Source organism: Camelus ferus, chromosome 3 (genome assembly GCF_009834535.1).
Source record: "Camelus ferus isolate YT-003-E chromosome 3, BCGSAC_Cfer_1.0, whole genome shotgun sequence".
Lineage (NCBI taxonomy): Eukaryota > Metazoa > Chordata > Mammalia > Artiodactyla > Camelidae > Camelus > Camelus ferus.
Genome location: NC_045698.1, coordinates 11,241,935 through 11,269,113, shown reverse-complemented (window position 1 = coordinate 11,269,113; position 27,179 = coordinate 11,241,935). Strand labels below are relative to the sequence as shown.

General features: G+C 40.2%; 1 protein-coding gene across 1 annotated transcript in view; it reads right to left on the bottom strand.

Moving 5' to 3' along the window:
• The window catches only part of FBXL7 (F-box and leucine rich repeat protein 7), a 385,298-nt gene that overhangs the window by 262,974 nt on the left and 95,145 nt on the right, over positions 1-27,179 (bottom strand). Inside the window, exon 2 of the mRNA XM_032470270.1 lies at positions 21,637-21,726. Coding sequence (XP_032326161.1) covers positions 21,637-21,726 — 90 coding nt within the window. The remainder of the gene's footprint in view (positions 1-21,636; positions 21,727-27,179) is intronic.

The following is a 27,179-nucleotide window of genomic DNA, read 5'->3' as shown; positions in this document are numbered from 1 at the left end:
TCTAAGCTATAAACTACCAATTATTTTAACTGCTAAGCTTGTTGACATCATGTGTGAGAAACCAATGCTTTTTCAAAGCTTCATTGGATCCCCAGATACGCTGGAGGTCATATTTACTAATGCATTAGTCAGAGTTCTCCAGAGAAATACAACCAATAGGAGATTATACATATCAACAGATTTACTATGAGGAACTGGCTCAATTCTAGAGGCTGAGAGATCCCAAAATCTGAAGTCAGTAAGCTGGAGGCCCAGGAGGACTGGTGGTATAGTTCTAGTCTGAGACTGAAGGCCTGAGAACCAGGGGATATGGTGGCGTAAGCTCAAAATCGTAGTTCAAGTCCTTGTCCAAATGCAGGAGAAGACTGACATCCCATCTCAAAGACATTCAGGCAGAGAAAGAATCCTTTATGCTTGGCCTTTGATTCTATTCAGGCAGTCCATGGATTGGGTCAGGCCTGCCCAAGTTGGGGGGGGGGGGGGCAGTCTGCTCTACTGAGTCCACCAACCCAAACGTCCATCTCATCCAGAAATACCCTCACACACATGCCCAGGATAATGTTTAACCAAATGTCGGCCACTCTGTGGCCCAACCACAGAGTTGATGTGTACAATGTGTTGATGTGTACAATGAACCATCACAACTAAAATGGCAGTGATGGCTTTTAGGAGAGACACTTACTCCTCACTCCTCCTGTTTCCCTCTCGAAGAATATCCATGCAGCCAAACCCCCTGCCCCTCTGCACTGCCTCCCACGCTCATACCCAGGGGAGGAGGAGAGGGGAATGAACTGACTGTAGAGTCTGGAAGAAGGAGCCGGGTGTGCAGGGCTCTGCCCTGTCTGGGCTTCTCCCCTGAATGCATCTTCCTGCAGAGTGGGGGGTGCACCACCCTCAGCTCACAGCCCCAAAGGAAGGTTTTGGGGGGATTAGCTCAATTCAAGGAGTCCCTAAAACATTAATAAATGGTTCATTTTCTGGGAATCCAGAGAAACTGATTATGGATTTCTGGAAGTAAAATAATCCCCAGGGAGTGTGAAGCCTCTGTGGGGGGCTTGCCTTAAGTGGCTGGAACTCTGGGCGTGTACTGCTACCAGGCTCAGGCCACAGGCCTCGGCAGGTGCCAGCTGCTGTGAGACGCTGCAGCTCCACCTGTGAGATGCGCTGCTCCACCAATGGTGCAGGCCCCACTCGTCCTGGTGGTAAGACTGAGGACAGGGAGGAGAGCAGACTGGGCTCCTAAGACTGTCAGGGGTTAAACGGTGTCCATCCGAAAGAGCTGCTGTTGAAGTCCTAGGCCCCATCACCCTCAGAATGCGGAGGGTATTTATATGGAGGTGGGGTCACTGAAGACGTAATTAGTTAGGATGAAGTCATACTGCAGTGGAGGGGGCCCCTGATCCGTACAGAACAGGAGAGGAGACTCAGAGACACAGACATGCAAGGAGCACGCATCGTGATGACAGAGGCAGGGACTGAGATGCTGCAGCTGCTGGCTGGCCAAGGAAACCCCAAGACTGCAAGGAAGGATTCCCCCTGACAGGTTTCAGAGGGACTGGGCCCCGCCAATACCTTGATTTCTGACGTCTGGCCTCCTGAACTGTGAGACGATACGCTTGCATTGTGTTAAGCCATTGAGTTCTTGGTACTTTGTTTTGGCAGCCATGGGAAACTATCTACACTAATAGAACACCAGTCTGATGCCAAATCCCAAACTTCAGGCAAACACTAAGGCAGGCACCAAAGTTCCTTATGATGCTATAAAAGGCCATCCAAGGAAACCAGCCTTTTTGTAAATATCCTAGGATAAGGGCCTCCGGCCCCTGTCAGGGGCAAGGTGTTTCTATGACCCTCAGCAGAGCAGAGGCCAGCAGCAGGACCGGGCCAGACAGAGGCAGCAAAAACAGCAAAATCCACCACCATAGCAGCACACTGTCTCCCCCTCCACTCCTGGCTCTTAACTGCTCCTATTCACTGCCCTGGTCTACTTCAACAGACACAACTCTGTAAATTGTTAAGAATAATGACCACTGTTCATTAAGCATTTTCCTATGCCAGGCAGCGATTTAGCAGTCTTTACATAGACTGTACTCCTATGCGTGCAATAACTTGAGAGAGAAACATTTTTACCTTCCTTTTTTGGACTGAGAGGCTGAGCTCTGTAGGTCCAATAAATCATGGAGCCCGATTCGCAAGCCAGGCCTGCCTGAGTTCGAACCATCAGCTCAATCCTAGAGACATTTCTGGATGTGAAGAGCCTGATGGATTTTGCAATTTGGAAATTTAAGACTAAATCCCAGGGCCAGAGATAAACAACAACAACAAAAATACAAGCCTTCCTCAATAATTATTCATCCATTTGCTTCTCAAAACATGAGAGGTCCTTAATGATCAAAACACAAAATAGCATCCCCCACTGAAGGATCATTTTCTAATTCTGCCAAGGAAACCGGCCTGGGTAGGGACTCAAACTTTGCTTTCTATAGCCCTGACTGTATTTTAAGGTTCAGAGCATAAGAGGGAGAGTGCCGGAGGATGGTTTTTATCCTAAATCTATTTTCTAGTGCCACAAATTTTGGAATATTACTTTCTACAAACCCAGTTGAAACACTGTTTCTGGAAACTATAAACAGGTCGATCTGTAGACCGATGACTGGCAAGGATCAAGTGTGCAAACTGCTTGCTGAGCTGTGCTCAGGTTTTGCCACAGGTCATCATCGCCCTTGAGGTACAGTCTGAAGTCAGCCTGCCTGGTGAGACACACTGTCCCGCCCCCATCCTCCACCACCTACATCTACTGCGCGCACTCAGTGCTGGAATTCCACACTCAGAATACAGCAGCACTTCCGCAAATTTTAACGTGCATACCAGTCCCCCAGAGAACCTGTTAAACTGCAGATCTGGCAGATGTGGAGAAGCCTGAGATTCTGCACCTCTGACAGGCTCTCAGGGATGCCACGCAGCTGGTCCTGGGTCCCACGTTGAGTGGTCCAGGGCTAGATGAACAGTGTTCACAAGCTCCCGGGCACTTTCACACTTAGCTTTCTTCACAAGTGGGCACGACTCTGCCTTCCAATTCCCTCTGGGGGCCTCTTCCTCATCATGCAAAGCTTGGATCAAACATCAGGTCCTCTGTGAAGCCTTTGAAGATTAGCAGGCATGGCAGCTCCTTCCTCTGGGTCCACTAAGGTTTCTAAGTAACACATTAAAAAGAACCAGAGGTCTCCTTAATTTGTTTGCTTTCATCCTAGATGGTGCATCTGGAAGGCAAGCATTTCATTTACTGTGTCTTCTCATTCTTAACATGCTGCGCAGGATCTGTCCCATTGTAGGTAGTGAACTGGGTTTGCTGAATAAATAAAGCCAACTCAACAGGCTGTGGTTTCAGGACTTGACGCTTTCCTCAATTTCCAAAATCAGATCATTCGTTCTATCTCCAGTTCTTTCAGTCCCTTGTGCTGTGACTTGTTCAGACTTGCTGATTTGAGCTCATTTTAAAGATTCTTTTTAAAAGATGTCATCACATTTGTGGGCCGCAAGTTTAACTCACAGAGCCCTACTACAAAGAATGAAGTCCAGAGAAAGATGCCTTAGTTCAAGGCACTGAGTAGAGGCAATACCCTGAACCCTCTCACTTCTACAGTGGTTATAATAATGAACAAAGCAGGACCTGTGGGACCTCCCCAGGTACAGACACCCTCCCCCATGTCATGTCCCAGCCTCTTTTTCATAGAAAAGCTCCTAGGCTTTCCCTGAGTTCCAAAGAGCAAATTTAATCAGAGAAGTAAGAAAATGCAGAAACAAAGGAAAACAGTCAAGCAAGACAGAATAATCATAGTTTAGCCATAAAACAAAGTCAAGGACCTTTAGTTCCTCCTCAAGGTCTGTAGACAATATCCTGAGCCATATCCTTGAGTTGTTTTGCAGATATTAAACCCCCATCAGGTGGAAGAAGTTAACTGCTGACCACATGCACACAGATCTCCAAACTGGCTGGAACCAGAAAGTTGATGATGTTGACCCCAGAAATAACACCCAGTTACCTCACCACCAACCAGTCAAAAGAATGTCCATGAACTGATCAGGCAACGTGACACCCTCTCCCTTACCTTACTTTTAAAAACCCTTCCCTAAAAGCCATTGGAGAGTTCAGGTCTTTTGAGCATGAGCTGCCTATTCTTGCTTGGCACCCTGGGATAAATGCTGTACTTTCCTTCACCACAACCTGGTATCAGCAGATTGGCTTTACTGTGCACTGGGCAAGCAGATCCAAGTTTGCTTTGGTAACAATAATAGCACCTGCCTCATCAATTCAAGGGTTAAATGAGTTAATATATGTAAAGCATTTAGAACTGTGACTGACACAGAGAAAGCACTGCAGAAATATTAGCTGTTGCTTATCACTTATGCCTTTTAGCATTTATGAAGACACTCTCCTTGCTGTTGAAAGAATTAAAGACCAGCATCTGTATGGCTGTGCTTTCCCTGTCACCTGTTAAATGATGCTGTCTTCTGTGATGGCTTTATGCCTTCTTTGACATGTTTCCCACTTCACCTTCATAACTTCAAACAACATGCCTTTGGGTAGTTTTCTTTTTCATTCCTGTCTGTTTCAGCTCATTTGTGATGCCCCTCCCACTGACACCATTCCTAAGCTTTGATACTACTTTTCTCTTGATTCTGTACCCATCTTTATCCCTTTTATATGGGCTTTAAGATCTGAGCTCATAAGAGATCCATTCACACTGACCCCAGTTTCTGTTGGAAATGGTCTCAATTATATGATCAGAATTTCATTTTTTATGTTTTTTTTTATTTTATAATCTTCCCCATCATTACTTTTTCTAACTTCTAAGGGATAAAACTATCAGCAGAGTGTCTAAATTTATCAGATGCTTTTTATTAGCAGAGTAAGAATAAAGCATTTGAGGAGCTGAGTGACCCATGACAACCTATCTTTTCTGTCTGCCAAGATACAAGGCTGTGTCATTTATGCATTCAATACTTAACAAAAACAAGCTATTTCTGCTTCTTTCTCCTTTTATCATAAGGAAAATGCACCATTTCTAATTTCAAATATGTGGATTTCTGATTAATTATACAACATATCATTTTTAAATTGTATTTTCCCCAATTTTTCTGTTGCATCTGTTACTTTTGAAAAAATAAAAGTATATTTCATCCTACCAAGTTTAAAGACATCAAAACTGGCAATCATAAAGGATGTGATGCTATCTGATCCATGCAAGAAAAAACACTGCAGAACACTAATCAGAAACCACATAGTCAAAGAGAAGGTTTTAACCTAACTTCAAAAGACTGGAAAATGAATGAATATGTTTTGAGTTAAAAGAAAACATTTATAGCCTACATATTAATTTTTAAATGATTCCCTGTTTCAATCTGTTTCTTTCTAATATTTGCCAACCATAAATTGGCCCCTGTCACCACGAGCAAGAAGTCTTGCATGATTAATGCAACCAGCGCACACTTAATCCTAAAATGCAAATACTAAAGAGATGACAAATAAATAGTGACAAGATTTTATGAACGAGCAGCCACATCAGGGATTTAACAGACTGTTAAAATACTGCTATATCCAGGTCCTCAGCTGTCACGTATTAAATGAGCAAATGAGAATGACTTCAACCTCCGGCTCAGTCTACGAAATCCAGCCCTGCAGTTCCAGGTGTTCTTTTTTCATAAAAAAAAAAAAAAAAAAAAAAAGTCCAAGGGTGACACAAAGGAAAAATAAACGTGCTAAATAAAGTAAGAGATCGTGTTCTAGAAAAGGTGCTTTTCAATATAGGAGTTGGAAAGGATCAGTATTTTTTCCAATTTCCAATTCTTAGTAATACTTTGTAAAATGGAACAAAAACAAAGAAAAACATTAAAAGTTACAAAAAAAAAAAAAAAAAAGACAGAAAATACAAGCCCAGGCTCAACCCTCTGGATGTCACAGCACGTTAAGTTGCTGGAAAAGATCCTAATAACTCTTAATTTCTGTATTTACCTTGATACAGGCAAGTAGTTCAGACTATCACTGACTACACTTTATCACTTCTCTATCATAAGGAAAAAGTGTGACTGAAAATGAGTCAGAACCATACTATCCCAAGCACTGCTATGTCTTACCTGCCCCACAACTGACATCTAATAGGCTTCCCTTACTGCCCACTCCCAGGATCATACAGCTGCCAGAGCAGGTCTGTCTCTGTTCACAGTCCTCAGGGGCTCCTCCTTGCTCTTAGAATAAATCCTTATTCTGCACATGGCCTAGAAGGTCCTACAAGAACTGGCCATGCGTGCTTGTCTGTTGTCATCATTTCTCCCTTCTGCCATCATCTTGCAAATACACATAGGTCATTGCTCAGAAAAGCTCTAAGCTTCCTCTAGGTCCAAGACCTTCCCACAGGTTAGTCCCTCATCGTAGAATCATGCAGCAGCACCTGTCCACCCTACAGATTAAAATTGGCTGCAAACACATCAACATTCATCCCATGGAGTGGTAGACTCAGTGCCCCTACCTTTAAATCCAGGTGGCTCTGGGATCACTGTGACTTACAGAATATGGTAGAAGCAATGCTGTGCCAATATCTGAACCCAGAATTTCAGAAACTGGAAGCTTCCACTTTCTGTCTCTTGAAAGACTCTTTCTGGAACCTTGAACAACCATATAAGAAGTCTGGTTACCCTGAAACCATCCTGCTAGAGAGGTCACCTGTAGGCTCTCCAACTGACAGTCTAGGCACTCCAGGCAAGGTTCAGGCACATACCGTTAACCTCCCAGACCAGCTTATTCACCAGCGGAATACCACCAGTGACTTCAGTTCATGTCACAGGGAACCAAAGAATTATAGACAAGCCCTATCCAAATGTCTGATTGAAAATAAAACATGGAATATAACACAATGGTTGTTGTTTTAAGTAACTAAATATAAAAGCAGAATAATGGCTTTCCCAAAGATGTCCACATCCTAATTCCCAGAACCTTGAACATCAAGTTACTTTCTATGGTAAAAGGGACTTTGCTGATGTGATGAAGATTGAGAGGTGGGGATATAATCCTGGATTATCCAGATGGGCAAAAAGTCATCACAAAGGTCCTTATAGGAGGGAAGCAGAAGGATCAGAGTCAGAGAGAGACACAGAGAGAGATCAGAAGATGCTGCTGGTTTTGAAGATGAAGGAAGAGACCATGAACCAAGCAGGGAAAAGCAAGGAATGGATTCTCCCCTAGAGCCTTGGGAAGAAACATGGGCCTGCTAACATCTTGACTTCAGTCCTCTGAAACTCAACATGGGGCTTTGAGACCCCCCAGGACTATAAGTTTGTGTTGTCTTAAGCTACTAAATTAGTAGTGAGTTGTTACCGTAGCAACAGGAAACTAATGCATTTAGTTTGAGGGTAATCTGCTACATAATAACTGACAACCAGAACACAACGTTCCCCTGCCATCACAACCCCCCATATAACTGTGTTCACACAAATGTTTACCTTGCTTTATCCTGTTCATCATTCAGACCTGGACTCACAGTTTTACTTCCAGGCATGTACTGAAGAATACATTCTCAGCATGTAATTTATTTCTGAGATTATATAATATCTCTGTCCCTACAAGATGAAAAGTTCCAGAAGGTCAGGTCTATTTGGCTCATCAAGGAATTCTGCATGCATAATACTTGGCATTCAGTAAATAGTCAATGTAAATGAATACAGAATAAAGTAGAATATATGTAATGTATTGGAACCTTAGATTGTAAATATACATAAAGAAGACAAATTGTGTTAGAATTGTGTTCAACTAATGGAAAAAAAATTTTAAGAATAAAAAAGTTTTAAAACTGACTATTTAAAAAGTGAAAGTAAATGATGGCTGCATAGACGGGTGCTGAACGCATATTTGAGTATCAAGGATGAAAAATAGCAAGGTTGACCCTTAACAACCACGCTTTACCAAAAATCTTAACCAACAGTGAAAAAAAAAATGAAAGAACTGAATATTTAGTCATGTCACATTCAACAAAATTCCAAAATAAACTGGTCAAAGAGTCATTTTCACCCTTAAAAAAAGAAGCAGTGAATTTTTTATAAATTGCCTCTTTAACATGGAAAGTTGGACAATACTGGAAAATACGAAAAAGAAAACTACAGTCATGCCTTGGTATTTGCAGGAGATGGGTTCCAGGAGCCTCCACATATAACAAAAATTATGGATTCTCAAGTCCCTCACATAAAATGACACAGCACGCAATCTGCAATTCCAAGACCCAGTGATAACCGTTGATATCAGCTTGAAATATATCCCCTCAGTCTTTTTCCCCTTAAATATAATCCTATGCACAACTGGGGTCACATAAGAAGTGTTCCTTCATAAGAGATTCACAGACACAGAAAACAAACTGTAGTTTCAGAAAAGAGGGAGGGAGGGATAGATTAGGAGTTTGGGATTAAAAGATTCACATTACAATACATAAAACAGAAAAACAACAAAGACCCACAGTATAGCACAGGGAACTATATTCAATTTCTTGCAATGAGCCATAATGGAAAACAAACTGAAAAAATATATATGTATGTATGTATAACTGAATCTCTTTGCTGTACACCTGAAACTAACACTGTAAATTGACTACACTTCAATTAAAAATAAGAACTTTTTTTAAAAAAAGAAATGCTGCTTCATAATCTTCATTTTTCATAAATATTTTCCCACAACATTAAATGTTGTTTGCTAACATGTTTTCAAGAGCTAAACAGGAAGTTGACGTACAGATGTCTCAATAAAATATTTCACCAACATTTTTATATTATAAAAGTTAAGAAGCATATATCTACAAATAAAACTTAGATTTGTAAGGAGATTTCCTAGTGTGAAATTCCTAGGTCGAAGCATGAAAACATATTTTAAGGCTCTTGATTCACATACATCAGCACTTCTGATTGCAAGGTATGATAAAAGGCATTTGAGAAATAAAATATACTACGTGAAGATTAACAACAAAGACTAATACATCAAAAGGACTGAGAAGTCGAGCAATAAAAAAGAAACTTGTGTTGAACTGGAAAGAGAGATATTTTTAACAATATAAAGATATTTCTCTACCCTATACAGCAGGCAGTACCCCAGGCACCCACTGGTAGTCTTCAGCTTCATGACAACTTCTGTTTCTATGATTGGAAAGGTTCTTCTACCTCAAGATCATAAAACAATGTATCTATATATAATTTGAACATTTAAATCTTTCATCCATCAAAAGCATATTTTGGCATCAGGAACACGTGAGGTCCTCCATGTTCTTTTTTTAAAAAATGAGAAGTTGATATTCCTGTTGGGAGGTATTGACAAGGCTTAGCGTCCTTATCCATTTCTAATGCCATCTTTATCAGACCCTAAATTGCCATATAGAACTAAATCTCCCTTGAGCTCTCCGTTCCATTACACCAGGCTCTACCATACCACACTTCTTAAATATCTGCAAATGTATAATATATTTTCATGACACTAAGGAAATGTTACTTTCATTACATGTTTCCAGTTTTTTCCGGGATATCCTCATATGTACATGTATTTCATTTAACAAATGAGTTCAACATACATAAGTAATTCAACATCCATACTGTTATACAGATGTAACTGAAGTGACTTCATTGTCCACAAATGGTAGGTACTTAGAGATGTTGGATTTATTCTTCTAGGTAAAGAAAGTACAATTTGGTCAAGTTTCAAAATTCGAATCTTATTGGGATTTCCAGAAGAATTATGTCGAATTCATTTAGGGGAGACTTTTCCATACAAAGTCCCAGAACAAGGCAGGAGATGGAACTTACATAAAGGGGCTGTGATCAAGCTGATGAAACTAAACCAGCTAATATGCACAGGGACTCACACTGTATATAATTTTTAAATGTAATCCTCATAACTAACACATAAAGTGGACACTAGTATGATTCCTGGTTTACAGAGAAGTAAATTAAAGCTAAGTAACTTGTGTCACACATACATGGGGAGTTACAAAATCATACAATTTTTTTTGTTGTTTTTTCCCCTTTCATTCAGATTAAATGAAAAGTTCAACCCCCAACTTCATTTACCAACTGCATCCATTAACCAGAACTCAGCTTTCTGTAAAGCGCTGTGATTGGATGAATTCACCTCCCAATCTCCGTCCTGATCAGTTCCAATCCAGGTAAACAAAACACATGAACTCTGTAGTTTCTTAGCATCCAAGAAACAGAACACAGTTTGCAAAAGAGAATCTGAGGTCAAGGCTGGTTCCAGGATAATTCTTTGGGGAGAAGAAAGGAAAGAACAATATTATTTTATTTTTTAGGAATGGTTTTTCTAACATTTTCTTCATAACAAGTCCATGAATCCCCCAAAATATGAGCACATTTATACTGGCCAATTCAGCCATATTTTGTGCCAATAAAATGAAACTTACTTCTCCAATTCCACCAGTTAAAGAACCACATGACCTAATTTGGTACTTTGAGATGTCAGTGAATAAAGAATTGAAATAATTCACTGTATTGAGGTTAAAAGAGATTAAAAAGGGATTTAATAAAATTAAACTGGTGGACAGGAAAGAACATATCTTCCTCTTCCCTTAAAATTGATAGGGAGGGTTGCTGAATAGCCCTAGAATTCTAGATTTCTAAGTTTATTTCATTTGCTGATCTAAAATGTAAAAAAGTTTCTGAGAGAAACTGGTTATTTACAGAGCTCGTATTTAGACAACTTAACAACCTTTTGGTTTAAAAATGTTAAAACGTATGAAAACATAGAAACTAGAAATACCTTCTCTTCCATGTTCCTGCCAATATGTCTATTCTACTTTTAAAAGGTGTTGCTCCTTTAACACAAAAGGAAACTAACAACAAACCTATGGCCAATATTCCCATGATATGCCTCAAGTTTCCCTAAGCAACAGCATTATTCTTTTTCCTAAAAAGTAACTACTCTTCTCAAATATTACATTGGTTTTGCAAAGCTTTTGTGGTCTTAGTCTTTATGACGATAGTTGGAAAGTTAATCAAGAGGGCCATTCCTTCTTAAAATCTTCAACAGCGACCTATTCATCCTTCCAATAAACACTTATCAAATGTTTATTATATGTTAAGTACTATGGTAGCCATGGGATATACAAAGCTGGAGAAAACACTGTTCTTTCCTCAAAGAAGTTCAAGCTAGTGTGGACATGACATGTGGAGGTATGAACTGAAGCACATACAAAATTCTTACGCAGTTGATATCTTGATTGAACTGGAGCTCATCACTTGTCACTGCTACCGAGAATGAACATCTGAGTACATTATTTGGAGAACCAATGGGGAAGGCCCAACAGAAGTGATAAGTTTGGTTGCTGAGTAATAGAAAAATCTTACTAGCAAATGAAATTTCATACTATAAGAATATATGTAATGTGCAAGAGTTTATAATATACAATGTTATAATTCGGTAAAATCAGTGTGTACTGTTACCTCAAAAAATACTTTTACTCCTGCTCTCATTTTCCTAAAAGTGAGCCCACAGCATCAGGAACCCTTTGCTTGATTCCCAGATTTATGTCTTGAACATCTTTCTCCACTAAAATGGCCCAGACTCTTTAGGCACATGACTTAGTCTGTGTCTTAGGCAGAAAAAAGAAAATAGAGTGGATCAGGAACATTCTTTTGTGGCCAGAAAGCAAGGATGGTTTCATAGCAGGAAGGACGTGCTAGAATGACAAAGGAGCTGCCTAAAGGTGTTGCACAGAAGAAGTTGTGAAAAGCCAAGCATCAAAAAGAGAATAATACTTATTAATAATCAGAACAAAGTGAGTCCATAATTAGATTCAAAAGAGAAAAGGTAATATAAATTGCTAAGTTAGAACAAGTCATAAAGAACACTTTTATATACAACAGAAGATAAACATAAATTTGTGCTCAGTGTAATAATCAAGGAGTGTTAATTGATGGATTCTTCAGAAGTCAGCTTTAGTTACATCTGTGTAAGTCAGGTGACTACAAAGAAAGCAAGTGAACAGTCTCAAAAGTCAGCCCTTGGCTGATTTCTATAGGAAATCCACTCCCTCCACGCATTTGGTGAGTTTGGTAAAGACTGACTTCAGGGACCCAGGAAGGCATCACTTTGGGCATCCCTACCTCACAGCTGTTGGACTATCTCACCAGCTCCACTCTCACTGCTTTCCACCATCTCCCTCTTCACTCTTCTGGGTTCCCTCTGTGTCTCCTTCCTTTGAAGCCCAGCATCTCTCTACTGCACAGAGAAACCTAGTTTTTTAAACCCTACATCAGGAAACTCACATACTCAAACACATGCAGTTATTTGGAAGAACAAAAGCCCTTCAGCGAACCAGGGGCCTACCCCACCTGGGAAGGCAGACACAGTTATAAACAGCAGAAAGTTTCCTAGTTATATTTAAAATTATTCACTGTGTTACTATGTGCTTTCCACAGACTGCATTCTTTATAACAATTCTTCAATCATATCTTAATGGTCACAAATAATTTCTAAATTACTTGTATATTATTCCCTCCATAATGTGGATTTTCTATGTTTTTCAGGAATATATAGGATGTAAAGGAATGTCCTTTAAAACTCAAGTGCTTTTCTCTCATTATTTGTTAATCAGTCTAACAGCCTTGAGAAGTCAGGGACTTCCTGAGGAAGTTAGTTTATCCTCAGGAAGTTATTTCCCAGTCAAAGAGGAATAAACAGACATGCTAACCTGATTTTTAAGGTCGGACTGTGTCCGTGACTCTAACGAGCAAACCTTCCCAGTATCAAGATGTTTGTCCTAAAATGTTGGTTCCCAACCTCCTCCATGTTCCTTCTTTGCCTTAGATGAGCTCAGAAATTGGTCCTTTAGTGTAAAACCTTCCAAATAACGCAAAGAAAGTTGGTGGGTACACAGTGTTATGGAATGATAGCCTATTTGTCCCTGACAACTTCAATTATATGGGATCCATGGAAACCCTTGCACAAGGAATGTGTGGCCCCTCCATAACTAATCGTTTTAGTGAAAGACTGGATGTCTTTAAGGCACTTTTCGACCCTATTCAATGTTGCCAGAGGAGGGTCTGTTTAGAAGACTTCACTTTTCCCCAAGTGAGTCCAAATGGATTTTTCCAAACTCTTCGCAGTCTTAGGCGCCATGCTGTATCCTCCTCTCCACCCTCCACCTTCTACCACACAGCAAAAGCCAAGCCCCAGGCTACCACGATGCTTTCCCCAACTCCTCCAGCTATAGCACCTCTTCAAACCACTAGCTGGGACACAATCCCACACCATCCCAAATTACTATTTAACTGTTTCACAAGTGTTTATTTCCCCCAGTAATTGCCAAGGTTCTGGAAGCACCAGATCCTGTCATAAAATCAGATTCTTCAGGGAGCTAAACAGCTAACAGCAATATCGCGAAGGATGACTGTTTACGGCATTAGAGGATGAGGGAGACTCGAGAGGGGCAGGCTGGATGGGCCACTTCAATCCATTAAATTAAACCCAAAGTCAGTTCTGAAAATTCTTCAGGTAGAAGAGTAGGGCTCATTCTCTGTGCTACCAGTTTGTGACTAGCATACATTTCGTAGCCCCATTTTATACAGTGCCTAAACAAGTGTATTTAACCTAGATTAATGACATCCTTTAATAAAAATTCCCATTTGGTTAAATTACTGATAAGATATCTTCAGAATGATCCAAGCCTCCATTACAAATACATTTAGTTGTACTTAGATAAACCATTAGCTGAAATGTACTAATTATTTATTAAGTATTTTTTTTTTACAAATGACAAAACATAGGTGAGGGAAACAAGCATAGAATAATTTGATACGTGGGATTAGAATATCGAAGATCTAACATTTTCTCCCTCCCAACTCTACATAAAGGCACTGAGAGACTCTGGATGCCTCAGTTAAGTATTACTTTAAGATATTCTTAAACACACATACACATACACACATACATACACACACATACATACACACACACACACACACACACACACACACAGAAACCTAATTTCCTTCTGAGACTATTAAATGACATTTTTGCCATTTTGGGTAATTCATTTGGGAAGATAATTCCCTCAAGAAATTAAACTTGAGTCTTGAGTTCTCGAGTCTGGGATGGTATTTATGACTTCAGTGTACATTTCTGGGCTTACATAACCATTTTGTGGATACTGAGTTGATGAGCTTTTCTCTGCTTAAGCTAATCCTCAGACTCAAATTCGACTTCTTTATTAAATTGGGCACATTGAACCTATAAAATGCTCAAATCGCCAGAGGTAATTGGTGCAGTTTTTCAAAAGTCACCTAACTTACAATTAAGCAGTAGCTTCAACAATAAAGGAAACTTGATCAGGAAGCAGTAAGTTGCTAATTTAATTACCAAAACACGTTAAGCTTCAAAAGCTAAAGCCTTGCAAAGCATTCTTAAATGATCCTGAAGTTTTCAGAGATGAAGTTTAAAATTTAATTTTTAGAGGCAAAACAAACCTCTATACTAATCAATTATCACCTTCCTCATACACTGAGTAAAAGCTAAAAGCCGTTTCTGATTTTGGAACCTCTCCCTCTCCATAAGGTCCCCCACCCCACTGTCCAATTTGGATAAATGTCATTTTATAACTATTCTTAAGGGGATTTCTTCAGTGTCATTTTCTTTCTCTAGTTCTTTATATTCCTCTTCTTGTGTTATCACTCCATTTGCTCTTGTGTCAAAGACAGAATTTCATTCAACTGTAATAGACTGCTTCAGGGTCCATTTCCAGTCTTCCAAGGCACATGGTCTGAGATTGAGATCTACCACTTGTCTGCATTTCCAGCTAAAGAATAATTCCACGGCCCAGGTTTAAAGGGAAAACAAGCAATACCACTACTCAGCACTTTTCTCTTACATACACTAGAGACCCTGTATCATGATTAACTTACATATCAATTTCAAACCCTAACTCTGGTGCAGTCTTTTAGGGCAGTTACAGTAACTGAGAAACTAAACCTTCAACAGTGCAATAGAAAAGCAGCTTGGAGTGTTGACTTTTGCTTTCCATAAATGAGGATTTGAAGTCAACTTCTAAGACGATACATGTTTCCGTGTGTAAAACTAGCAATCTAGACACGATTATGAGTTGATATTTGAAAAGGTATTTCTCTTAAGGACTTTCAAAATACATTCTGATATAAACTTATAACAATGATTCGTATGAAACTCTCAGTAGTTTTGCACGGCAATTTTACAAAACAATTAAGTATAAATCTTAGACAGAACTCAGGGCTCAAAGCTCATCTTTGCCACTTACTAGTTTAACATGACTTTGGGCCACCCTAATTTTTCCCCAGTCTCCCTGTTTTCATCTGCCAAATGGAAACATTTATGCTTACTTCACAAGAGAAGTATGAAGATGAAACAAAGTTGAATGTAATAGTGCTCATGAAAGGACGAGTAAGAACCTGAAATTAGTGTCCCAACAATGTTTGTTGAATTTTTTGGACAGTCAGAAAAGAATTTTTGGGAAACAGAACCTACCTTGAGTTAAAAGCATCATCTTTCTCTTCCTTGAGTGATTCCTGTGAATTTTGTTTGACGAGTATATTCGGGAAGTAAAAAGAAGATAACATAAAGAAGACAAAGAGAATAAAAGTAAAGCCAGATGTCTGGACATTTTCAAAATAGCTCTATTTAGAATTGGTCTAATTTGGGCGCTGAAAAAAAATGACAGCCCATGACTGTATAAATAAACTGGTGATTTTAGGGTTCATGGAAAGAATATCACCAACAATTCTTCATAAATCAACTCATTTCACAGGGCTCAAATGAAACATTTTAAAATGAACTTCCATCAGCGAGTTAAATAAATGAGCAATTTCAGAAAGTAATGTTATGTGAATCTGTTGAAAGATTATTTTATAATCATGAGCTGACTTTAAGGTAGTGTTTCCATCTCTAGAAACCAACCTACCCAAGTAGGTGGAGACCCTGTTACCATTTGAGGCAGACTGTCTCCTCCCTCTGGAAGTGCTAATCAATTGGGGCTCAGTCATCTTTCTCAGACTCTTCTGAAAGCCTTCTTCAGTTCTGCAACCAGCTCAAACTAGGCAGCTAGACAGCAGATGGACAAAAGAGAGTCAAACAGCTTCATGCTCCAAAGGCAACAGTGATTTTTTTTAAGGTTATGCTTTTTTCTATATCAGGAGGGAACTCAAATTTGAAAAGATACATGCACCTCAATGTTCATAGCAGCAGTATTTACAACAGCCAAGAAGTGGAAGCAACATATATGTCCATCGACAGATGATTGGATAAAGAAGCTGTGGTATATTTATACAACAGAATACTACTCAGCCATAAAAGTAATAAAATAATGCCATTTGCAGCAACATGAATGGTCCTGGAGAATGTCATTCTAAGTGAAGTAAGCCAGAAACAGAAAGAAAAATACCGTATGATATCACTCATACGTGGAATCTAAAAAAACAAAAACAAAAAAACACCCACAAATGAACTTATTTACAAAACAGAAACAGACTCACAGGCATAGAAAACAAACATGGTTACCGGGGGAAAAGAGTGGGAAGGGATAAATTGGGAGTTTGAGAGTTGCAGATACTAACTATTATATATAAAATATAGATAAATAAATTTCTTCTGTGTAGCATAGGGAACTATATTCAATATCTTGTAATAACCTATAATGAAAAAGAATATGAAAACAAAGATATGTATGACTGAAACAATATGTTGTACGCCAGACTGATGCAACGTTGTAAACCAACTATACTTCAATTTAAAAAAACAGTAAGTTAGAGAAAAGCAAAGAAATAAATAAGTAAATAAACAAAGGTTACGCTTTCTCCTAATTGGACCATCTTTCACCGAAACAATACTGTGTTACACTCCTGCCTGACAATTTATTAGGTGTATAATCTTGAGCAAATCTCCTCATTTCTCTGTGCCATGGGTATTTCTTTGTAAAATGAATGTATTCGATCAGAAAATTGCCAAAGCCCTTTGTAGCTCTAAGAATTCTAGGATTCCCTGGTTGTCTGGCTTTATATATTCCCAAGCTATATAAACAACCATCACACCTATAAATGGTGTTGTCAGTGACTTCAATTTCTGAGCTTGAATATGATTAAAGAGCAGCTGAAAGAAGCTGATTCTTCATCAGTCAACTCCATTTGGCCTTTGAACAAACTGCTTCATTTTACCCCAGCTCAAGAGAAGGTTGGGTTTTTGAGATGCACCCTTAAAGCCACACCCTTTTGTTTCCTGTTCCATGAAAGAAGCCCAAACTCAGCTTACTATTTCTAGGAAGCTTCTTCATGATGGAACCTAATCCAACTGAATCTGCTGGACATGACTTTTAAATAGATGAAGGTCAAAAACCATCCTTTCCAAATACAAGAGAGAACACCCTGTGGATGAGAAAAACTGAAAAAAACAGAATGGAAGAGAAAGAATAGTAACACAACTGGAAAGAATTAAGCTTAGGATGTTGGAATGCAGATTTTGTTCGGGAAAAAAGGGAAAGTTTCCAGCTTTCTACACTTGAACTCCAACCCCCTACAGTGTCAGGAAATCAGGAACTTAAACTGTCACAAGAAATACAATGGGCTTTCAAGAAAGTTTATACCTTATCAGGGAGAAAGCACTGTAGACTGCCAATTCCTTGAAAGGGGGGTGGCTTTAGAGTCCCCAAATTAAGACTCATGAAAGTTATGCATGAGACCTTAGAACAGAACACTCCCATCAGGTAAAAAAACACCATCCCCTTTTGGATTAAAACCGAAGTGTATCACAACCTGTGCCCACCATCTTAAGGGAACCGCCTTATGACCCAAAGTGGATCAGCTGGAACTTTAGCTAGATAGCAAAGACATAAGCCCTCAGCAAAGAAACAGACTTAGAGAGAATAAAGGTGATGCCTCAAACATCAGGGCTTGTGCTAAAGTACTTAAAATCTGAGCCAAGAATAAAGATTATCCAAGAAAAGCTAAAAAAGTAAGTAAATAAAAGGGTTGGGAAATCTGTGAGTCTATAATCTCTCACATCTTTCAGGAGCTTCATGGGAGAACATACATGTATCAGCTCTAACCGGCACCGCACGCTGGGCTATGAACACTGCTGGTCCGGAGGTCTGAAATGACGGCTTTCAGGCTGATTCTGGCCGCAAAGCCAGAGCATTTCAGGATCAGTTTTTTTTTTAATTTTTTTAAAAAAGTTTTAAAAATTTGGGGGAGGGGGCAGAAAATAGATTTATTTATTGATTTATTTATTGTTTTTTTGAAGGTACTGGGGCTTGAACCCAGGACTTCGTGCATGCTAAACAAAGACTCTACCACTGAGCTATACCCTCCCGGCAGCTTTGTACTTTGTGCAGGTCAAGACATCCTCTCACCACTGTTCATGACCTCCTTTCAGAGCTGGGAGGCAGCAGAATAGTTTATGATGGTTTAGATATGAGTTGAAGGTCAGGCAGCAGCTCCTCCAAGCCCATTTTCATGTGTAAAATTCAATGAGTTTTAGTCAACTTGCTGAGCTGTGTAACTATCCCCACAATCCAATTTTAGAATATCGTCATCTCCCCAGTGAGATCCCACGTGCCTGTTGACAGTTAATCACCATTCCCAAGGCCACTCCCAGGTTAATGCATATCATGTCAATGTCCTTCTCTCCCCTCCACTTCCATGTCCTCGGTTTATTTACCAGCAAATGTTGCATAGACTGGTTACCTACATGTTTCCCAGTATGAGACAATGCCTGGGCCATTAGCTGTCCTGTGGAGGTTGGACACAAATGCACACAGGTGCACACACAGACACACACGCACACACCCCACCAGCAGGGAAGCACTGTAATGCCTTCCCCATCCAGCCCATCAGGGAGAAGTCCAACGCTGCTCCAAAATGCTTCCAACCCAGCTCTTCTAGGTTTGGCCAAAGTTTCAAAAGCTGCAGGGAAAACTGAGTAACATCCTTCACAATATATACCATGTTTAGAAATCAGTATCACTCAGATCTTTCAACTGAAGATCCTGCCTGTGCTTCTTGAAGACAATATCTATGAATTCAGAGGTGAAAAAATCAGGAGACGGTCAAAGAATCCAAGAAAATAACCACAATCAAACAGCTTCCAGAAAGCTAGGTACACTACTCACCCAATATTTTCTTAGCATCAAAGGTTACACATATTTGTAGAAACGGTAGAAAGAGAATCAGAGAAGCATTTTTACACGTGCTCATCTGTAGAGTGGGTAAGAAATCAATGTCCACCTTCTGTGTTCTTTTGTCAGTGTGTTGCACACAGTGGTTCCCTAGGTGCTTTCTAGTAGGAGGAGACATGTATGCCATTGGGTAAATCCACCCTGAGTAGGTCAGAGAACGTGATGCCCTAATCTCTCATCCTGACAGGCAGACCCAGGCTCTGTCACTTGTGCACTGAGACAATCAGCACCGGCTACTGGACTCCCATCTTGAAAAATCAGACTGGTAATAGGAGACCATTTCACAGCAAATAGCCCTGAAACACATTTTAATGTAACTAATACCCACACTTAATTCATTTTTTAAGATTTTTAATTTTCATTGCTTGAAAAACAGTAGCAAAAATGGATTCACACAAATAAACAGCAAAACAACACATTCTTTCTAACTTTTTCAGATAAGCAGAGAGTGGAGAGCATCTTTCATAAGGATGAGGCTCTTCTACTTAAGAGCTGAGAAAAAAATTCCATGCTAATTTAGCCCCATTGCTAAAAATTCTGTTTCAAATGAACATTACATTTTCCCATTTTTCTCTCCTGAAAATGCATTGGGACAAAAGTGTATAAAACACTGACTGGGCCTACACCAAAAGAATCTTCCTAAGAAAAAGGTAAAGTACAAAATTAAAAAAATAAATCCCTATAGTATTTTTTGAAGCATGAAAAGCAAACTTTTTGTAATGCATGATACCCCACAGTCCCTTCCCCCAACCTTTGCAACAGAGCTCATATATTTTTGCATTTTCTATATGTGAGAAGTGGGGAAAAAATATTAAGAGAACATAAATCCGTACAGGGAAACAGAGAGGAATGACTTCACATACTTTTAACTTTCTCTTGTCACAGCCACTCAAATTAGACAAATTACTGTGACAAGAGGGACTGCGAAATAATGGTGGAAAGAACTGGTAATCTTATTACAAAACATAGATTTCTGATTAGAGCAGATCATAAATAAATTAAACTGAAGTAATTTCCACTCTGGCTTCTAAGAATGAAAGCTAACGCCTAGAATCAGTTTAGCCGATTTGCACATTACCTTAAGTGAATTTCAAGAATGATCTAATCCCCGTATTTGAATTAACAGGCAGAAAATTAAAGTTGGATTGCTACCTGGTGCTTCACTGCACTAAAGAGAAGCCCCCAATCTGTGTGCCATACCTTGTTGTTAAAACAATGCTACAATGCTAAGGCATTAAACACAAGGGAATATCATCCAGTTGTAAAAGCTATTTATCCATCAGCCTGGGGATAATTAACCCAGAGAAGATACTTATTTGAACCACTCCAAGTCAGAGAATACCCAAAGAGAAGACACATATAACAGAGGTAAACCATCACCATTAATGCATAAACTATAATGCAGATCAGGAGCAATCAAACGGCTGAGATGACCGACACCAGGTCATGATTCCTCTTCCTAACACTATAAGCAGCAGAAGCTAAGCCACTGAAACAAGGACTGAAAGTGTGTTTCCACAACATGCTGTACACTTTAGGAAAGTAGGCTCTACACAGTGTCATGAGAAAATCAGCTGACACCTCATGTTATAAATGGCAATAATGTTTCACCTTGACCTCCATTCAACAATTTATTTAGAAAGAATTCTTCTTCAGAGAAGTCATTTAAGGCATTTAATTGTGTTTAACATCAAAATAAAAGGACCTGATTCCATAATTCAGTCAACTTTCCACTAAATAACTACCACGGAAACAACCGTTTCCATACGCAAACAAGTAAGTGATAACTGAAAAGTTTCTCAACCATTGGGAAGCAACTGAATTCCAACACGTGTTATTACATATAGTCAAATTCTTTATCAAGAATATCAATGCAGACAATCCTTGTCCTGACAAGCAGGACTCTTCACTTAATTCTCTAAATAATCAAATAAACCTCTTTTCCTCTCCCAGGACCAGTGATTAGTTCAAGTTCTACAAATCACATGACTATGACCTTCCCCTGGTCAAAATCCTGAATTCCAGGTGTGCTTATTTTGAAAGTTCTTGCAGGAACTTTCAACTGCAGCCCAAGGATTTTGCAATCATAATGTTTTCTGTACTGAAAAAAAAACCCAAGATATATCATAAAGGCTTTCCAAAAGCCAGCCCATTATATTTTCACAAAATAATAGCATCTGTCTTCGAACTGAGACATTTAAATCGCACCAAAACAACTGTAGTAGACAGTGACAGCAATGCAACACAAAGGACACCTGGGAAAACCTCTGCCTTCTCATTTTAAGGAACCTCATATGCTCCCACTAGGTCGAGCAGGACTGAGACTCACACATTCCATATGTCTTCCAAACATAGCCAGCACTGTGCAGAGGGCAAGAGACAAGGGAGACCAGATGCCTACCTTCGCTGGTGGCCACATTCTTCTGGGCTTGGGTTGGCGTGTGATCAGTACTTGAACTCACGTCGGATGAGATGCTTGAGCTGCCTTTGCCTAGAAAAAAGAAGAAAGAGCAGTTTTGTGTTTTGTAATTTCAGAACTGGACCGTGCCTTCTGCTCCAGCCCATACCAAGCCGTATCACTTGTTTCCAAGAAAGGAGTCATAATACCAAGAGTGGAGTTTATTAGATTTCTTGCCTTATGTATTAAATATCTTATGGGAAATACCTAACCCACATTATAGGAGAATGAAAGCCCTATTATAATATGCCTTGACTATAAACTCAGACAAGATTATAAAACATAGTCAACTATGATAATGTAATCTCATCTTGGCATACATGTGAATAAGAAAGCACATGTGGGAAACACATCTACAGTATTAATGTTTTATTTGCAACTATAAACTGTACATTTCCTAGTAAAGGACAAAAGCAAATCTAAGACTGAGGCATTATCCAAAGAACAAGAGTCTGTTGGCTCCAGATAGCTGCATCACCTTAAAAAACAAATTCCCTGCTTTAATGGATTCTTCATTAAACCCACTTTGTCTTTCTAATGCAGTACTTCTCAAACAGGGATGCCTCTCCCCACAAGGGGAGGATTGTGCAGCTGTAATTAAATTTCCTATAGCAGTTTGACTTTAATCAAATGGGTGATTATCCTGGGTGATCCTGACCTAAACACATAAGTAAACCCTTTTAAAGAGTCTAAAAGAGAGAGACCCTTCCTGCTAGTCTTGAAGAAGCAAGTCACCATGAGTTCTACAGCTGCAAAGAAATGAATTCTACCAGCCCCACGTAAGCATAGTAGAGAACCCCAACCTCAGAAGAGAAAGCAGCCCTGGCCAACACCTTGACTGCAGCTTTGCAAGATCCTGAACAAAAGACCCAGCTGATCCAAGCCCAGAATTCTGACCCAAGGAAACAGTGGGATAATAGATGTATGTCGTGTTAAGCTGCAGCTAAATTCACAGTAATGTGTTATGCGGACCTAGAAAACTAAAACAAGGACCAGCCAATTATATCCCAAATGAACTCTTTTCGCTCCACAAGTTATGATCTAAATAAGCTCTTACACGCAGCTGAGAAACACTGCTTTACAATAGTCTCCCCTGCACAATGGTACACACCCCAGTTAGGTGGGGAAAGCAAACAGTCTATAAAAGGACAAAGTAGAAAATGAGCTTCATTTGAAGAAGCTTCAGGATTTTTGTTTGCTAATGCTGCTAATGGAACCATCCAAGTTCATGGTGGTATCACCCGGGCAGGGAAGTACATGGCTGCTGTTTCTTCTCACCACTGCGCACGGCTCATTGTGACTCTGAAACAAGTCTGCTATTCCCATCCTCTCTGCCCATTCCACATCCTCCTCCCTCAGGGTTAGCAGAGATGGTGAGAAACCCTCCAACACTGTATCGTCATTTATGTGTGTCAGGCAGCACCATTTACCAGCCATGGTTCACCTTTGGTGGGGGGTTGACAAGTTGGACCAGATGCCCAGTTAGAAGTATGTCAGCGTGGCCTCTGACCTTAGTCTGCTGCTCTTGCTTTTAGACCTTGGACCCTCACTTCTCCCCCAGGAAGCTCAGGGCCCAAATCCAATAGTGGACATGTTTGGACTAAGTGATTCCCAGCAACTCAAACAGTCTATGATTCTATGAGTCCAGAATCATTCTCCTCAAACCTGAGTAATGCGAACCTTCCCTGTAATATGGCAAGAAAAGCATTGCTGTGCACCGCTAACACACAGAAATTATTTGTACTGTATTGTTACCTAGTGACGCACAGTGATGGAAAGCTAGAAATGAACTCCATCTGCCTTAGATTTGATTCAACAATAAGACCAAAACAAAATAACGAACTGGACACCAAAACAATACAACCCATAAAATTCAAATTAACAGCATTCATTTAACATGGCAGATGATATTATTTTGCTGAAATTACATTGCCTTTCAAAACGGAGACTGCATACTGGCTGCTGAAGCCAACGTGCTCTTGGTTTCGGCACGCCCAGCTACCCCAGGCCCTGGGAGGACTTGGCCATGCGCACCACTTCCCTCCACCAAACTCAGGGAGTCCTTCCTGCCACAGCGGGACGCATGTCAGTTGGTCCTCACTTGATCTGACTGTATCACTCACGTGTTTTAAGCCTGCTCTTCTTTTATTCCTTATTAGCTTATAACCACTGAAGCCCAGCTCCTTCCTTAAAAGACAGGGGCCCACTTGAACAATGAACTCTGGTGGGAGAAGCCTGTTACAGAGGGAAACCAGTCTACAATTATTATTTTCAAGATTATTGTAACAATGAAAGCACAAAAGAAAACAACACTTTTGAGAGGAAATTTCAGGCAGATCTGAAAATGGGTGTGCAGACTCCTCAGGATGACCCCAATCTCCAATTTAAGAAACTCTAGCCTATCAAGAAAGGAAAGATTGGGGAAAAAAATGGTATCATTAATGATATTTCCAATAACAGCGAGCACTGAGGGTGTATGCTGTGTTGTGCAGTCTAGTAGACACTTCAGATGCTTCCTCATATTACTCACTATGCCCTGCGACTGTTTCATGATTGCCCTCCCGCCAAGGAAACTTTTTAGACGTTTTTCCTTATCAACCTTCAAATGAAATTGTAACACCACAAATATACTGTAGATCTTATATGTGCTGTGTGTACATCTATACACACACACACACATATATATCTGCTTTTTACATACAAAATAAGTAAGAATTTTCACCACCCCTCAACCAAGAACCCAACTTTTGTTCTCTTGGGGATGCAATCACCTCCATTAAGAATGTGCACCTTTTGATAAGTAAAACATTTTTAAATGCCTGAGTATTTAAGGAATTAAATAATTAAAGCAAGATAATACAGAGATAGATACAATCAATTCTGGTGATGGTCTACGAAGTCACTGCAAACACAGAATTAACAGCATGGAATCAGTGCTCCAAGAGAAAACACAGGATTAGGTGTCTGTGAGCCTCTGATCACATTTTCGTCAACCCATCAACACATAACCTTGTTGTATGTGTGTTTTTAGACACCTTAATAAATACTGTTCATTCATTAGCATTGAACTCAAGGCCAACAGCACAGTAACTCAAGCCTACATGCAAAGCCCATCACAGCCTTCTTGCATGTAGGAATATTAGACAGCTCTTCAGCACTACCATTGGGGGCCATTTCAAATAGTGAAATCACCAAGAAAAAGCACAAAAATGCAAAATAAGTGGCACCAAACAGACTATAAGAAGGACACTTATTTATAGCATGAGAGTTGAAACAAGAAGGCATCTTGTCAACCCCAGATCCTGCACACCTGCAGAGTCAAATTCTTCACCTCCCTGTGTACGTCCAAGGATGGCCATGAAAGCATCATGAGTCCTGATCTGGAATTACAAATAAATTTCAGCTGGTAGGCAAATTCGCAAATATGCAATCCAAAAATAGTGAGAGTCAAGTTCATATAATCTTGAATTAAATCTGGTTTCACAGCGTGTAGCCAGCTTTCAGATACACTTAAGTGCAGGATCTAGAGTCAGGAAGCCAGGGTTTATATCTGGATTTGCCACTTACTAGTAGTGAGTAAATTATTAAACCCCTTGATGCTTTAGTTTTTTTCAACCCTAAACAATGTGGAGTCAGATTAAATAAAATAATGCAGATATATCAGTTAGGATAGTGCATTTAGAAAGTATTTTATAAATCTTAGTGTAACAGGGCTCGTATTTTGGATACTATTAACATGCCCTTCTCTTCTGCCTTGCTTCTGGAAGCATAACCATTTCTTTAGTGAGTTCAAGTGGAGAGGAAAAGGGTGTGTGTGTTGGGTCCAGCAGGGGAGAGCGGAGCTTACAGAAAACATGCTATAGGAGAAACTCAGAGGTAAAGAACAAGGTGATATTCAGCTTCTAACAGTCAGAAACAAATCTGCAGTATAAGTGTTCTTGTAAGCCAAGCTATTGTTTTAGGAAGGAACTGCATCCATTTCTCACCTCCTTTAGCAAATCAAGGGCCAGATCTTTCAGTTCAACCCTGGAGTTCTATATAAAGGAATTCCAGACCAGAGGGAAGTGGTCAGAAGATGGGGCAGGAAGCCCAGCCTAGGGAAACCTGGAAAAACCTGGAAAGGACCAGGGGAAGGGGAGGCATGGGTAAGACGTACCCAGATCACATCCTTGTTCTTCCTCTCTGGGCTTCCTCTGAGAGAAGGGAAGATGGGTTAGACATGGAACAGTAGCTCTGGGGACAGAAGGGTGTGGTCCCCCCCTATTAGATGCCCCAGCACCAACTAGACGCATGGCCAAGTCAGGCTGCAGGGTAGTCTGGCTGGGCTCAGAGAAGTCCTGAGGTGCAACTTCCTGGAGTCACCTGGGTTCCCTTGTGGCATCGACAGGACCCCAAGTAGAGGACAGTCTGTTAGGGTCTTGCCTGGGGGAGTCAGTACTCTGGGTGTGATGCCTCCGCAGCCAGAACAAGGGCCAATCACCACCTCAGGGCTGAAGGGGAGGCACAGCCAGATCTGAGAGGACACCAACACCAGTAAGGACTGAGGTGTGATGGTTTTAAAATCTATCTACAAATTCCGTGTCAACGCCGCTGCAAAAGGGGGAGCTTAATTCCCTTGCCCTTAAATGGGAAACTAGGGGTAGAGCTCAGCCACCCGTGTGTCAACAAGCCCTCCGAGTGATCAGCTCTGCCAGGTCTGAGAAGCATGCAGTAGCTTCTCCTGGTGACCAACGCCTTCACCTCCACATAAAGCTGCCCCAAGAACCCAGTAAGGCCAGGCAAAGAGCTCAGCCCAGTGACTCTCACACAGACATGTGCTTAATAAATGTGGGCCACTCTGTCCTACAACCAGCATGGCTGCCCACTTCTCGTACAATTGGAGCAATTTGTGGTTTTGAGTGTTCAAAACCCAGCTCTACCATTTCCAAGTTGCACGTGTATCCATGAGCAAGTCTCTCAAACTCTAAATCTTGTTTCCTCTCCTGTAACACAGAGATGGAAACCTCTTTCAACTTTTGCAAATGGGTGTCATGGTGCCCGTGCCTTGCTGTCTGCATCAGCCAGGCTTCTCCAGAGAAACAGAACTGATAAGAGATACATAAATATTTCCTATCAAGATACATGGAAGGACCAGGGGAAATTAGAAATTTATTTTTATAAATATATATATATATTATATATACATATATGTAGGATATATGTGTAGATATAATATATAGAAACACAGAATTAGAAAGAGATATTTAAAGGAATTGGCTCACATAATAGTTGGAGCTGACAAGTTGGAAATCTGTCACGTAGGCAGGCCAGCAGCTGGATGCAAACTCAGGTGGGAGTTAACGCTGCAGTCTTGAGGCAGAATTCCTTCTTTTCCAGTAAATCTCACATTGCACTTTGAAGCCCTTCAATTGATTGGACTGAAGGCCCACTATCCGATCAACAGTCATTATCGAAGGTAACTTCTCTAAAAGTTATGACTGCAGACG